General features: G+C 45.2%; 1 protein-coding gene and 1 non-coding gene across 2 annotated transcripts in view; one reads left to right on the forward strand and one right to left on the reverse strand.

The window, feature by feature from the left end:
- LOC129713708 (ankyrin repeat and fibronectin type-III domain-containing protein 1-like) overlaps positions 1 to 16,354 on the reverse strand; it is a 90,839-nt gene that overhangs the window by 5,946 nt on the left and 68,539 nt on the right. Inside the window, exons 13-17 of the mRNA XM_055662959.1 lie at positions 13,890 to 14,105; positions 11,627 to 11,793; positions 5,998 to 6,148; positions 4,468 to 4,627; positions 2,808 to 2,974 (exon numbers count right to left, since the gene is read on the reverse strand). Of these exons, the coding sequence (XP_055518934.1) occupies positions 2,808 to 2,974; positions 4,468 to 4,627; positions 5,998 to 6,148; positions 11,627 to 11,793; positions 13,890 to 14,105 (861 nt within the window). The remainder of the gene's footprint in view (positions 1 to 2,807; positions 2,975 to 4,467; positions 4,628 to 5,997; positions 6,149 to 11,626; positions 11,794 to 13,889; positions 14,106 to 16,354) is intronic.
- On the forward strand, positions 15,544 to 15,615 carry trnaq-cug (transfer RNA glutamine (anticodon CUG)). The gene has a single exon. It is a non-coding gene; the product is annotated as a tRNA-Gln (tRNA).

Consider the following 16,354-nt stretch of genomic DNA (forward strand, 5'->3'; position numbering starts at 1 on the left):
TGGACAAGGTGGAAGAGGGCCAGAGAGACAGAAGAAATGAGGAAAAGGATTTGTGGGAGCAATCAGGAATTACATATTAAGATGGCCTTTATTGCAAGAGGAAATACAAGAGAAGATTACGGAGAGTCGCTTTGTCAAGGAGGACTCTCTCTAACTTCTACAGGTGCATAGTAGAGAGCATGCTGACCGGTGGCTTGGTTCGGTAACTTGAGCGCCCTGGAGAGGAAAAGACTACAAAAAGTAGTAAACACTGCCCAGTCCATCATCGGCCCTGACCTTCCTTCCATCGAGGGGATCTATTGCAGTCACTCCTCAAAAAGGCTGGCAGTATCATCAAGGACCCACACCATCCTGGCCACACACTCATCTCCCTGCTACCTTCAGGTAGAAGGTACAGGAGCCTGAAGACTGCAACAACCAGGTTCAGGAATAGCTACTTCCCCACAGCCATCAGGCTATTAAACCTGGCTCGCACAAAACTCTGATTATTGGTGGCCCATTATCTGCTATTTGCACTTTATCAGTTTATTTCTTTATGTGTTTATATATTGTTTATATTTATATTGTGGTATATGGACACACTGATCTGTTTTGTAGTCAATGCCTACTATGTCTCTAGCTGTTTTTAAGTCACTCCTGAAGACATATCTATTCTCCGTGGCCTTTGTAGACCAGTGAGGTGTTGAATTGTTTATTAACTTTATTTGCTTGGTTTTGCTGCGTTGTTCGTACTCGTGTTTTGTGTTTTTTTTAAATTATTGTTTGGTTTATCGTATGTAATTTATGCGCCTCGTGTTAGTTGTATGTTCTGTTGTTCTGCCTGTTTTATGATGTCTTGCTTGTTTTCTTTTTTCTGTACAGCACTTTGGTTAGCTTTGGTTGTTTTTAAGGTGCTTAACAAATAAAGTTATTATTATTATTATTATTATTATTATTATTATTATGTTCTGTTGTGCTGAAGCAAAGCAAGAATTTCATTGTCCTATCAGGGACACATGACAATAAACTCACTTGAACCTGAACTTGAACTTGCTCTCACTATCCAAGGAAGGATATACTTGCAAGAGGGAATACAGTGAGTCCTAGAATTGGGGGAAAGGTGGGTGGATGGTTGTCCTATGACGAGAGATAAAACTAACTGAGCCGCAGACTTTTTCCTCGAATTTGGGGAAGTGGGTTGTCCTTTCAGATTCAGATTCAGATTCAATTTTAATTGTCATTGTCAGTGTACAGTACAGAGACAACGGAATGCATTTGTTGTCCTTTTTGAGGAGAGATGAAGCAAACTGAGCCTGTACTCTCTGCAATTTAACCGGAGAAGTGGTGATCTCATTGTAAATTCTTACATGGTGGATGCAGGGTTGATGTTTCTACTGGCTGGTGTGTCTGGAACAAAAGCTCGCAGTCCCAAAGGAAAGGGTCGGCCATTTTGGACAGAGATGAGAAGAAATGTCTTTATCCAGAGGGTGGGGACTCTTTGAAATTCTCCAACTAGAAAAGCGGTGGAGGTGTCGTCAATTAGCATAGTTGAAAGAGAGATCAGCAGACGTTTAGTTATTAAGGGAATCAAAGAAGATGGGGTTAGTGCAGAGAGTGGCAGTGACATGATGACCCTCTATGGGAGAAAAGATCGAAGGACTGAAAGGCCCACGCCTGCTTCTATATCTTATCAGGGAAGGAGAAGAAGTTTGGGAGGATGGAAGGGTAAGGGTAAGACGATAACGGAGAGAGTGAAGGAAAGTCATGGAGTCATACATCACAGAAGTTGCCATTTTCGCCGACCATGTCTATGCTGACTAGCTGCCTATTAATTTTTATTAGTTAGCATGGGTAAATTGGCCGAAGGGCCTGCTTCCTTGCTAAATGTCTATATGACTAACCCATTTGCCCATATAATTTATCTTTCCTTCTATGCCATGCTTATTTACGTGGACTACTCTTCAATGTAGTAATTATATTCGATTCCACCTCCTCCTCCTCCGTCTACACATTCCAGACATCAAATGAGTCCGAGACCATGAAGGATTAAGAGGAAAGGTGAATAGACGGGGGGGGGGGGGGGGGGGGGGGGGGGGGGGGGGGAGGCAAAAGGAGAGCTTCAACAATTTTAAGTCAGTTTCCTACTTTACTATCAACAATTTATCAAAGGATGGGCCAGGATAAGAATAGGAGTTTAAGAATAAGGAGTAAAGGGCCTGTACCATGAGCATGCGACCTGCATGCGGCAAGCGCGACCTAACGTGGTTGTTTGCGCTGTACGGCATGCGGCAAGCGCGACCAAACCAGAAGCAGGAGCCGCGTGGAGGTCGAGTGAGTGACACGGCGTTGATGCGGCTGCGGGCCGGCGGGCCGTTGCCGCGCGGAATTTTTGAACAGGGTCAGTTTTACGGAGATGTCGGGACCAGCTCCGCACAACTCCATACGGCTCCGGCGATCGAAGTGGAACCGGCCCCGCGAGGCCGTACGGCTCAAGCGACCACGTTAGGTCGCGCTTGCCGCATGCAGGCGCATGCTGGTGGGACAGGCCCTTAAGCCATTTACACCGGAGATGAGGAAACACTTTTTCTCACAGAGAGTGGTGAGTCTGTGGAATTCCCTGCCTCAGGTGGAGGCAAGTTCTCTGGATGCTTTCGAGGGCTGGATAGGGCTCTTAAAAATAGCGGGGTCAGGGGATATGGGGAGAAGGCAGGAACGGGGTACTGATTGGGGATGATCAGACATGATCACATTGAATGGCGGTGCTGGCTCGAAGGGCCAAATGGCCTACTCCTGCACCTGTTGTCTATTGATATTGAATGCATCTTTACCTGAATAAGGTCTGTCACCTGGCCATGTTTCTCCTTTGCTTCAATCAGTTCCATGTTATCAATGGCTTCCCTCAAAGCTTGTTGAGACAGCAGAGAATCAAGTTCCAATAAAATCGAGGTCTGGCAGTATTGTGCAAAGAGATCTTGTTCATAGGTGCAGAAGTGAACTGCAATGACCAATTGTAAATGCTTAGAATAACATATTCTGCATAAATATGTGCAAACAGTAAATTATTTTGTGTACTCTGACGACATTAAGGTTCTTATAACGAGCCGAGACAAGATAGATACCCATTAGCCTGGATAGTCACTGGGTTGGATAATATGAGCAGGGGAGTGGGGAACAGGAGATCCTTGGTTGTCTGAAGATCCTTGTTTGTAGTTTAAGTAAGTAAGTAAGTAAGTTTCGGAGAAACTCAGCGGGTGCAGCAGCATCTATGGAGCGAAGGAAATAGGCAACGTTTCGGCCCGAAACCAAGGGTTTCGGCCCGAAACGTTGCCTATTTCCTTCGCTCCATAGATGCTGCTGCACCCGCTGAGTTTCTCCAACATTTTTGTCTACCTTCGATTTTCCAGCATCTGCAGTTCCTTCTTAAACAAGTAAGTAAGTTTTTATTGGCCAAGTATTCACATACAAGGAATTTGCCTTGATGCTCCGTCCACAAGTAACAACATGACATACAGTGACGGTGACGAATGGCTCATAAAACACTAAACATTAATAATAATAAAACATTAATGATAAAACACCACTGATCAAGCATGTGAGCCAACAAAATACCAGCTCAAAGGGAGGCTACAGACTTATTTGTCCTGACAGTTCCCCTGTTTGTCTGAAGAAGGGTTTCGGCCCAAAACGTTGTCTATTTCCTTCGCTCCATAGATGCTGCTGCACCTGCTGAGTTTCTCCAGCATTTTTTCTCTATCCCCCGTTTGTTTGACAGGCTTTACTTCTCTTCATGAGTGGAGCAGTCAGGAGTAGACGGCAATACCATGTGTTTAAGAAGGAACTGCAGATGCTGGAAAATCGAAGGTACACAAAAGTGCTGGAGAAACTCAGCGGGTGCAGCAGCATCTATGGAGCGAAGGAAATAGGCGACGTTTCGGGCCGAAACCCTTCTTCAGACTGATGGGGGATGGCGGGGAGAAGAAAGGAAAAAGGAGGAGGAGGAGCCCGAGGGCTGAGAGATGTTTGGAGCGGGAATCCTTCCGAAGGATAGGGATCTGGTGGGAGTGGGTAGGGGGTGGGATTGCGAAGGGGGTGTGCATTTAGGCAGCCAGGACTTATTCTGTCCCAGTTGGATGGTTGTACACAATGGCAGGGAGGAAGGAGCGTACGTGGAACATTAAAAATGTAGGAGCAGGAGCTGGCCCTTCGGCCCACAATGTCTGTGCTGAACATGATGCCAAGACTTGGGGATGAAATTAAAACACAAGATTGATGTACCCATGGTCACAAGATACCGAGCCAAAACACATGATCAGTTTATATAAAAACTTTCTGCCCAGCAGGCAGTGTGAAATGTAACGACTAAAAGGTGAGGAGAGTTGAGTTCCACGTACAGGGTGATCAATTATTGATCACAGATTGATCATGACAATGGATGACTTGAGGAGCTGCCCAACCTCTTCTTGTTTGTAATCAAACAGTCATACTCACCAAGTTCGAAGATCTGAAGAGGCAGGGTGAGAAACCCCGAGGGGTGTCCATCCTGACCTGGGGCTGAGCACACATCATCTATGGGAGGAAGCAACAAGAGGAAGGAGACCTTATCTCCAAACTCCAGAACTTCCTGCGTGTACAAGCGAAAATCCACAGCCTGGAGAAAAGAAAATACATTTGATTCTTGCTCTCTCTTTAAATAGTTTGGACTGAAGTTGTCCTTCTTCATCCAAAAATTAAAGCTAGAGTTCTCTTTGCGATTTCACTGTGAACCCAGCTTCAAGAGTTGAATAATGAGACATAGCTGATATATGAAATAAGTAACATAATAATCCAGAAACTCAATGTAATATTGGCTCAGCTTTGGAAATAGATTGATGCTGGTTATCTGCACCGTGAGTCAACACTAGCACGATTGTCCGGATATTCAACTTGTCCCGATATGACTTTGACATCGGGAGAAGAATGGAGGGAGCAGGGGAGAGACAAGACTTTGCCTTCCATCACAGTGAAGAGGAGACTCACTGTGATGGATGTTTGTGTAAATTGTGTTGGGTGTGTGTCTTGGTTCTTTTCTTGTTGTATGACTGCAGAAACCAAATTTTGTTTGAACTTCATTTGAGGTTCAAATGACAATATGCGGTATTGTATTGTATTGTATTGTATTGTATTGTATACCATAAGCTTGTCTTGTGCCTTACACTTGGTGCTAGCATTATTGACCACTGCTATACCCCCATCAGGTATGTCTAATGGTCAAGAAGGCTCACCAGCGTCTCTTCTTCCTGAGGAGACTGAAGAAGGACCATCTGTCTCCTCAGATTCTGGTGAACTTCTACCGCTGCACCATCGAGAGCATCCTTACCAACTGTATCACAGTATGGTACGGCAACTGCTCTGTCTCCGACCAGAAAGCACTGCAGAGGGTGGTGAAAACTGCCCAACGCATCACCGGTTCCTCGCTCCCCTCCATTGAGTCTGTCCAAAGCAAGCGATGTTTGCGAAGGGCGCTCAGCATCGTCAAGGACTGCTCTCACTCCAACCATGGACTGTTTACCCTCCTACCATCCGGGAGGAGCTACAGGTCTCTCCGTTGTCGGACCAGCAGGTCCAGGAACAGCTTCTTCCCTGCGGCTGTTACATTACTTAACTCTGTACCTCGGTGATTATCAGTCACTCCCCCCCCCCCTTGGATGCTGATATGGAAGACCTGACCTCCAGTGAATGTGCCTCTTTTGGTCACCCAAGGTCATCCAAGAAAAAATCAGGTCCAGAGACTATCAGGTGAACTTAGACGGACAATTTAATTTGGATGATCAGCCATGATCATATTGAATGGCGGTGCAGGCTCGAAGGGCCGAATGGCCTACTCCTGCACCTATTCTCTATGTTTCTATGTTTCTAATGGGTAATAATGAAAAGTGGATTGGATGGGATTACTCTCAGACCTGGCATGGACTCAATGGACTGAGTGTCCACCTTCTGTGTTGTGAGATATTTTGAGGAATATATATAACATGAGGTTACCTGGCTGAGGGATACATCCACCTGCACGAGGAGGTTCTTCACAGCTGTGCGGACTTCCGCTAGGAAATGGCACTGCGGGCTCCCTGCGTTCCCTTCAGTGACGATGGAATCATTCAGAGACGACACCTTTTGCAGCCACTCCCACTCCTCCCTGCAGAATATTAGAGATATGTCGTGAGACCTCGCTAGATCCTGTGCTGGTATGGCTGTTTATCTTCATGCATCCTCTAAACAATGCAGCTGAGTGCACAGGGTGAGGGATTTTAGTGATGGCTAGTTTTTACCATCAGGATTGTAATTTCAATGGGCACCCTGAAACATTTCCCACCCTGCCAAAGCCTGGGCATTTTCACTAGGTTATCAGCTTAGCTGCTGCATAGATCACTAAAGTTGTACGATAGGTGAGCAATGCCCCTGTCCCACTTAGGAAACCTGAACGGAAACCTCTGGAGACTTTGCGCCCCACCCAAGGGTTCCGTGTGGTTCCCGGAGGTTGCAGGTGGTTGCAGGTAGTGGAAGCAGGTAGGGAGATTGACAAAAACCTCTGGGAACCACACAGAAACCTTGGGTGGGGCGCAAAGTCTCCAGAGGTTTCCGTTCAGGTTTCCTAAGTGGGACAGGGGCATAAGGATGCGGGAGGAACCAACTAATATTTATTTCTCCAGGCAGTGAATTAAGAAGTTATACAAGCAGTACTGAACTTTGTTTCGACCACAGTGAGATGACTGTGTCAGGATCAGGTTGTCATTTTGTGAAAGGGGCCTAGAAGGTAGGGTAAACACCAGGAATAGTGTGGATTATACATACATCAGGATAGGATGAGTCTTTTTCCTTTGAAAAAGGGGCAAATTAATAGAGGACTTCAAAATGATGGGGTTTGTCAACATGAGCGCTAAGAAAACATTTCCATTTGTGTGGAGAAATTGGAGGTTAAGGATTCAGGTTGTAAGATGGTCACTGTGGATAAGTCAGGGTTAAGGGGCCTGTCCCACTGTACGAGCTGATTCAAGAGTTCTCCCGAGTTTGCCCTTGATTCGAACTCGGAGAATTACGGTAATGGCCGCTCGTAGGTACTCGGGGCTCTCGTGGACATTTTTCAACATGTTGAAAAAATCTTCACCAGTCTTCACGAGCTTACCGCATTTCCCGAGTACCTGCCGTTAACGTTACGAGCCGTTAAGGATCGTCCCCGAGCTCCGACGTACCCGCTACGTACATTCTACGTGCTTACCACGAGTTTGATTTTTTTTCTAAACTCGGGAGAGCTCTTGAATTAGCTCGTGCAGTGGGACAGGCCCTTAAGATTGCTCGGGTCTGGGAGAAGACTTTCTGCCTGGGTGAAGATTGCCTGGGGCAGTTTGTCCGAAAACTGCTAATTAATGGCAGGAAGAAATATACACAAAAGTTTATCATCCGACACAGTAAGTGAACAACTATAAGAAAGACAGATCGCAGCAGAAGAACAAGTAGTGTCATAGAACACAGGCAACAACAATTATGGATAAAGAAAGTCATTAAATAAGACTTGGTTCATTCAACCACAATGACACGAGATTTCCCTGGGGAAACATCCATTGCTTCTTAATTGATTCCAGTGATTAGGTCCCTGTCAATCTTACATCTGTCCCTGACCTCTTCCACATATCAATCAGTCTGTATAAAATGTTCCTGAGAGCAACTGCAGTTACCTTTTACTGATTTGCTGTCGTCTCCTGTCAATAGACAATAGACAATAGGTGCAGGAGTTAGGCCATTCGGCCCTTCGAGCCAGCACCGCCATTCAATGTGATCATGGCTGATCATCCCCAATCAGTACCCCGTTCCTGCCTTCTCCCCATATCCCCTGACTCCGCTATTTTTAAGAGCCCTATCTAGCTCTCTCTTAAAAGCATCCAGAGAACCTGCCTCCACCGCCCTCTGAGGCAGAGAATTCCATAGACTCGCCACTCTCTGTGAGAAAAAGTGTTTCCTCATCTCCGTTCTAAATGGCTTACCCCTTATTCTTAAACTGTGTGTGGCCCCTGGTTCTGGACTCCCCCAATATCGGGAACATTCCTGTTATCGGGAACATCGGGAACTGTCCTGTTATCGTGCAGTTAATAGTATTTCCCATAAGATCTTCTTAAATCTCCTGGACTGCTACATAATACTGGAGCAAAACACAAAGTGCTGGAGTAACTCAGCAGGTCAGGCAGTTCCTGTGTTGGGAATGGATAGGTAACGTTTTGGATTGGGACCCTTCTTTAGACCTTCTGAAGAAAGGTCCCGACTTGAAACGTTGCCTTTCTATTCCCTCCACAGATACTGTCTGATCCACTGAGCTACTCCAGCAATTTGTATTTTCCTCAAGATTCCAGCATCTGCAGTTCATTGTGCTACAAAACACTACACTGTCTGGCCCCCTACCTTTGGAGATATTAAGGCAAATTGAGTTTATTATCACATGCTTAAGCATACAAGCTATTGTACGTATTAATATGTACAATGAATATCTTGTTTGCAGCAGCATCACAGGCACATAGGCTCAGTTAGCAACAAAAAACATAATTACATAACCCATTCCATTAACCAACCTGTTTTCTCAACATGTGCATCTAAAGATGCATCATTCCTCCTTCATCCTAAACAGAAACAATCCATATCCTTCATTCCTGGGTGGATGATATTTAACTGGAGCCAAACAGATCTCATTGCCAAACAAAGTGAGTTTCATGTACTCCCAAGAAAATAAATAATTGTACAAAATCACACTAATTTTTCCCCAGGGTTACTGAAAGCCACATCACGGGGATTAATTCTCACTTGCTGGAGATTCCTGGCAAACCTGGAGAGCTGGCATCCCACGAAAGGAGGCTTGGTTGGGAAGCTCTTACCAGTTACTGTCTAATGGGATTGTGGAGCAGAAGTCAGAAACACTTAAGAAAACATAAGTCTCTTTAAGATATGAGACTCGTCTTAGCAGGAAAATCGGAGCAATTTTTAAAGATATGGTCTCCTTTTTATTGATTCATTACAAGTATAGTCTGGTGCAACACAACTCTGGAATTAAACTGATTCACGAACAGGGTGATGGGTGTGGTGAGAAATGAAGCAGGTATATCAACACAAGGGGCTCTTTTTTTCTTTTTTTTAATTATTTTTGGTTTTTGTCTTCTTACTATTCTGTAGGCTTTTACTCGTTCACTCCTGGACTGCATTATCTGCTAGTCTAGGGGTTTACAAATCACTATTTCTTTCAGTCTCGCTCTTTCTCTCTTGTTCTACTTTTCTTTGTTAAATTGAAAATAGAAGATGTACATTAATTGTATGTTGACATACGCCACGGTCTATACTATTGTACACTATTGTACCATATAACCATATAACAATTACAGCACGGAAACAGGCCATCTCGACCCTTCTAGTCCGTGCCGAACACATAATCTCCCCTAGTCCCATATACCTGCGCTCAGACCATAACTTCCATTCCCTTCCCATCCATATAACTATCCAATTTATTTTTAAATGATAAAAACGAACCTGCCTCCACCACCTTCACTGGCAGCTCATTCCACACAGCTACCACTCTCTGAGTAAAGAAGTTCCCCCTCATGTTACCCCTAAACTTCAGTCCCTTAATTCTCATGTCATGTCCCCTTGTTTGAATCTTCCCTACTCTCAGTGGGAAAAGCTTTTCCACGTCAACTCTGTCTATCCCTCTCATCATTTTAAAAACCTCTATCAAGTCCCCCCTTAACCTTCTGCGCTCCAAAGAATAAAGCCCTAACTTGTTCAACCTTTTTCTGTAACTTAGTTGCTGAAACCCAGTACACTAATAAAATATGTTTTTTTTAAAAGAAAGAAAAAAAGAAAAAGAAAAAAACCCAAATGTCTTTGAAGACAAAAGAGCCTGTTTAATTGGGAGAGCAACCAGGTTTAAGCTTATTATTGTCAGGTGTACAAAGGTACAGTGGAATATATGGTTTTGCATGCTTCCATACAGACCAATGCATAAATACAGTCAAGTCAAACTCAAGCACAACAGGGGAAGATACAGTGTACAGAATCTAGTTCTCACATTATTGAAGCACATCAGTTCCACCATGGAACGATGCACCCGGCTGGAGTGTGTTTAATCGACAAAATGTGGTACAGTTATTCGCCTGGACTAATCTGAAGCATCCACCAAGATGGAAAAAAGCAGCAGCAACAGGGCACCCCACCAAGCAACACACCATACTGATTTAAAAATACATTAAGTAACTCAGCGGGTCAGGTAGCATTTCTGGAGAATGTTTCTTCTGCAGTAGTACAGGGCTCTGGTGAGACCACATCTGGAGTATTGTGTCCAGTTTTGGTCTCCTAATTTGAGGAAGGACCTTCCTTGTGATTGAGGCAGTGCAGCGTAGGTTCACGAGATTGATCCCTGGGATGGCGGGACTGTCATATGAGGAAAGATTGAAAAGACTAGGCTTGTATTCACTGGAGTTTAGAAGGATGAGGGGGGGGTTCTTATAGAAACATATAAAATTATAAAAGGACTGGACTAAGCTAGATGCAGGAAAAATGTTCCCAGTGTTGGGCGAGTCCAGAACCAGGGGCCACACAGTCTTAGAATAAAGGGGAGGTCATTTAAGACTGAGGTGAGAAAATACCTTTTCACCCAGAGTTGCGAATTTATGGAATTCCCTGCCACAGAGGGCAGTGGAGGCCAAGTCACTGGATGGATTTGAGAGAGAATTAGATAGAGCTCTAGAAGCTAGTGGTGTCAAGGGATATGGGGAAAAGGCAGGCACGGGTTATTGATTGGGGACGATCAGCCATGATCACAATGAATGGCGGTGCTGGTTTGAAGGGCCGAATGGCCTCCTGCTGCACCTATTTTCTATGTTTCTAACATGGATAGGTGATGTTTTGGGTCTGGACCAAGGAGAGTCCCAACCCCTGAAACATCATTTTTGCATGTCCTTCAGTGATGCTTGCTGATCCTCTGAGTTACTCCAGCACTTTGTGCTTTTTTTTGTAACCACTACCTGCAGTTCCTTGAGTCTTCTTTTTGAAAATGAAGATAATCTTTCACCATCACTGGGACTAAACCCTGCAACTCCTTGAGAAGGTCTTAGAGTTCCCACGATAGACTCACGAGACACTACGGCAAATGCACGGGCCACTACGTTCTTAAAACGAGTTTAAATGTTTCAATTTTTAACTTCAGCAGTATATTTCACTCGTGGAAAACTTTTAACATGTTTGAATTTTTCCAAGAGTTAACAAGTTTCACGGGTACCTGCCGTTAGCGCCACGAGTCGCTAAGTTGCGTCCACGAGTTTCGACGTTCCCGCTACGTTAATTGTAACTGATTACCACGAGTTAAATTTGTTTTAAACTCGTGGTACCTCGTGGATCAACTCGCACCGTGAGACAGGGGTTTTAGTCGTACATGGGGCTTATCACCACCTCCTCAACGGCAAGTAAGAAGGGGTAATAAACACTAACCTTGCCTACAATTCCTGCACCATAAAATGAATGAAAGAAACACAAAGTGATGAAGGGCAGGGATAGGATGTGGGATCAGTAAAGTGGGATTGAAGGATGAGGGGGAGAGAACTGAAAGAGGACACAAAGAGGAAAATCCCAGTATTCCAATTACCTGGACACATTTCTGTTGTTCCGTATCTTAGTGTGACAGAGAATGTTGGGGACCCTGTACGGAACGAGAACTTTAATCTGGTCCACAGAGCTGCAGAGTTTGAGGTAGCCGAGGTAGAGGCCTGCAGGCAAAGCCCGCCTGCTCCGCTGGTGGTACTCTAGTTTGTCCTGGAGAGGAAACATGAAGAGTCATCGTGGCTGTGTCATGCCTCACACCATATTATCGTTTGTGTGTTCGAGTGGAGATGGAGGTTGGAGCGGCAAAGCTGGCAGTGTGGCTGCCTCATAACTCCAACAACCCGGCTTTGTTCCTCACTTCTCTTGACATTGGAGTGGAGTTTGCATGTTCTCCCTGTAACTGTGTAAGCTCCTTCCCCTCCCCCCCCCAAATCCCAAAGATATGTTGCCTGGGTTTCAACAACTAAGTTACAGAGATAGGTTGAATAAGTTAGGTCTTTATTCTCTGGAGCGCAGAAGGTTAAGGGGGGACTTGATAGAGGTCTTTAAAATGATGAGAGGGATAGACAGAGTTGATGTGGACAAGCTTTTCCCTTTGAGAATAGTGAAGATTCAAACAAGGGGACATGACTTCAGAATTAAGGGACAGAAGTTTAGGGGTAACATGAGGGGGAACTTCTTTACTCAGAGAGTGGTAGCAGTGTGGAATGAGCTTCCAGTGGAAGTGGTGGAGGCAGGTTCATTGGTATCATTTAAAAATAAATTGGATAGGCATATGGATGAGAAGGGAATGGAGGGTTATGGTATGAGCGCAGGCAGGTGGGACTAAGGGGAAAAAAAATTGTTCGGCACGGACTTGTAGGGCCGAGATGGCCTGTTTCCGTGCTGTAATTGTTATATGGTTATATGTTATATGGTTATGTGGTTTGGCAGATTAATTAACTGTTGTCAAGTGTCCCTTGTAAGTTTGTATGTGGTAGCATCTGGGAGGAATTGATGGTAAATTTGACGTTCAGGGCTGACTTGATGAGCTGTGGAGCCCGTTGTGGTGGTATGTGGCTCTATTTTAACCTGACAGGGAAGGTAGGAGTTCCTTCTGGAACTGTGGAAACACTAAGTGATTAAAAGATAAGTTGCAATTGATCTGCTCAGTCCTGCTTGGCTGATTGAGTTAATATTGATCTGAACAAGGATGGGCTCATTACTCTTCCATTCCCTGTCAACGATGGTCCAGGGCCCAAACATTCCATGGGAGTGAGGAATCTGTACCCACACACACACACACACACTGACAGTGAAAGATGTATCCAATTCCAATAGAGGAGAGGGCCAGTCCCACTTTCCCGAGTTAGTCACGAATTCCCCAGAGTTATTCACAAATTCTCCCAAGTTTTCAAACTCGCAGAATGTTCGTAACGAGTCCGTTGGAGTCCGTGGATATATCGTAGCGGCTCGTTATGCCAGCCGTAGGTACTCGGGGCATCAGGTAAGTCGGGACGTTTTTTCAGCATGATGAAAAATGTCCACGAGTAAAAAAATAGCCCTGAGTACCCACGGCTGGCAAAAGGAGCCACTACGATATATCCACGGACTCGTTACGGACATTCTGCACGTTTGAAAACTCGGGAGAATTGGTGAATAACTCGGGAAAGTGGGACAGGCCCTTCAGGAATCTATACTCAATTTGTATCCAGGGAAGTGAGAATCCCACACATTCCCAGAGATAGTGGGGGGGTAATAATGAATGTAGTGAGAAGCAATGAGCAATATATGGTGAGGGAGATGGTAGATGGAGTGGGGAACAATGAGGAGTGTGCTGGGGAGTGTAATGGTGGGACCATAAAGAATACAATGAGTTATCAACGAGGGACTCTTTGAGAGGGAATTGAGAAATATTTTTGGTGAAACTATGATTTATTCAGCAAAGCAACGAGCAGGGATATTGTGGGAGAATAATGAAGGTCTCTAAGTGGGGAAGAAGGATATATATAGTAATGCCCCTGTCCCACTTGGGAAACCTGAACGGAAACCTCTGGAGACTTTACGCCCCACCCAAGGTTTCCGTGCGGTTCCCGAAGGTTGCAGGTGGTTGCCGGAGGTTGCAGGTGGTTGCCGGAGGTTGCAGGCAGTGGAAGCAGGTAGGGAGACTGACAAAAACCTCCGGGAACCGCGCGGAAACCTTGGGTGGGGCACAAAGTCTCCAGAGGTTTCCGTTCAGGTTTCCTAAGTGGGACGGGGGCATACGGGGGGGAGTGATGGAATAGAGTGAGGCAGTAGACAGAGTTTGTGAGACCCTTTCCAAGTACCTTCATGGTCATGAGCAGTATGTCCAGTGCGGTGAGACAGTCAAGGGCAGACACGGATTTCCGATAGTTGTGAAGCTTGGACAGTGGGATCCACCGGACATTGTCCAGCGCTTGCGACGGCAGCAGCTCCTTGACCGTGAGGATCAAAACATTGCCCAGCTTGTCCTTGATGGGCTCAAAGTGCACCTGGCCCAGGTCCTGTGTCCCCAGCACGCTCTAAAGAAAAGAATGGCACAACTTCAGCTCGTCTCCATTCACCTTTGCAGTCTCCCCTGCCTTCTGCCTTATAAAATACCTTCCTTTGGTATATATCTCTGGTAGACAAAAGTGCTGGAGAAACTCAGCGGGTGCAGCAGCATCTATGGAGCGAAGGAAATAGGCAACGTTTCGGGCCGAAACGATGCCTATTTCCTTCGCTCCATAGATGCTGCTGCACCCGCTGAGTTTCTCCAGCACTTTTGTCCACCTTCAATTTTCCAGCATCTGCAGTTCCTTCTTAAATTCCTTTGAGAGTGGTAGCGGTGTGGAATGAGCTTCCAGTGGAAGTGGTGGAGGCAGGTTCATTGGTATCATTTAAAAATAAATTGGATAGGCATATGGATGAGAAGGGAATGGAGGGTTATGGTATGAGTGCAGGCAGGTGGGACTAAGGGGAAAAAAAAGTTGATCGGCACGGACTTGTAGGGCCGAGATGGCCTGTTTCCGTGCTGTAATTGTTATATGGTTATATGGTTATCTCTTCGTTTTCCACTTTCTTTGTAACCTATAACTTGTTTTATCTCTATATTTTTCTAGTACTGATGAAAAAACATTGACCTAAAAAGTTAACTATTGCTGCTTGACTGGCTGAGCATTTCCAGCCCTTTCTCCTTACACCTTACATTCCCTTATCTTTGTTTCGTCCTCTCCCCTGATTCAGCCTGAAGAAGGGTCTCGACCCGAAACGTCACCCATTCCTACTCTCCAGAGACGCTGCCTGTCCCGCTGAGTTACTCCAGCACTTTGGGTCTATCTTCGGTTTAAACCAGCATCAGTAGATTCCTTCGCTCCATAGATGCTGCTGCACCCACTGAGTTTCTCCAGCACTTTTGTCTACCATTAGTTCCTTTCCACACCAATTTCAAAATTCAAGGGTTCACAATGACAACTGCAGTTCTGCTGAGTAACACCAGATGGTGCTACAAAACCACGAGAACCACAGAAAAATTGTAAAGTTTGGATTAAAAATAGTTAATACGTTTATTTCAAAGCCGAATCGCTGGCATTTATAGAAGAGGGAGTGCAGAGAAGGTTCACCAGACTGATTCCTGGGATGGCAGGACTTTCATTTGAAGAAAGCCTGGATAGACTCGGCTTGTACTCGCTAGAATTTAGAAGATTGAGGGGGGGTCTTACAAAACTTACAAAATTCTTAAGGGGTTGGACAGGCTAGATGCAGGAAGATTGTTCCCGATGTTGGGGAAGTCCAGAACAAGGGGTCACAGTTTAAGGATAAGGGGGAAATCTTTTAGGACCGAGATGAGGAAAAAAAAATTCCCACAGAGAGTGGTGAATCTGTCGAATTCTCTGCCACAGAAGGTAGTTGAGGCCACAGTTCATTGGCTATATTTAAGAGGGAGAGAAGGCAGGTACAGGAGATTGAATTGGATTGTATGGTTCCATGGTGTAATGGTTAGCACTCTGGATTCTGAATCCAGCGATCCGAGTTCAAATCTCGGTGGAACCTGTTCATTTTAATGCATTTCATTGTCTCTGTACTGTACACTGACAATGACAATTAAAATTGAATCTGAATCTGATTCAGAATCTCAGAGTTGATGTTTCAGGACCGAAACCCTTTGTTAGAACTGGGAAAGTGAAAATAAGTTTAGTCTTCAGTTGCAGCTAAGTAGGGGAGGGTCAGGACATGGGTGGAACAAAGGGTGAGAGCAAATGAGTTAATGGGCAGTTGGAAGCAGACTATATTTTTTGGTTTGTGTTTAGTTTAGTTGAGAGATACAATGTGGAAACAGCCACCGAGTTCATGCCAACCAGTGACTACACACTATGGACAATTTACAGAAACCAATTAACCTGGAAACCTGTACATCTTTGGAATAGACAATAGACAATAGACAATGGGTGCAGGAGTAGGCCATTTGGCCCTTCGAACCAGCACCGCCATTCAATGTGATCATGGCTGATCATCCACAATCAGTACCCCATTCCTACCTCCCCATATCCCCTGACTCCGCTATTTTTAAGAGCCCCCTCTAGCTCTCTCTAGAAAGCATCCAGAGAACCTGCCTCCACCGCCCTCTGAGGCAGAGAATTCCACAGACTCACCACTCTCTGTGAGAAAAAGTGTTTCCTCATCTCCGTTCTAAATGGCTTACTGCTTATTCTTAAACTGTGGCCCCTGGTTCTGGACTCCCCCAACATCGGGAACATGTTTCCTGCCTCTAGCGTGTCCAAGCCCTTAACAA

This window comes from Leucoraja erinacea, chromosome 37 (assembly GCF_028641065.1).
Source record: "Leucoraja erinacea ecotype New England chromosome 37, Leri_hhj_1, whole genome shotgun sequence".
Lineage (NCBI taxonomy): Eukaryota > Metazoa > Chordata > Chondrichthyes > Rajiformes > Rajidae > Leucoraja > Leucoraja erinaceus.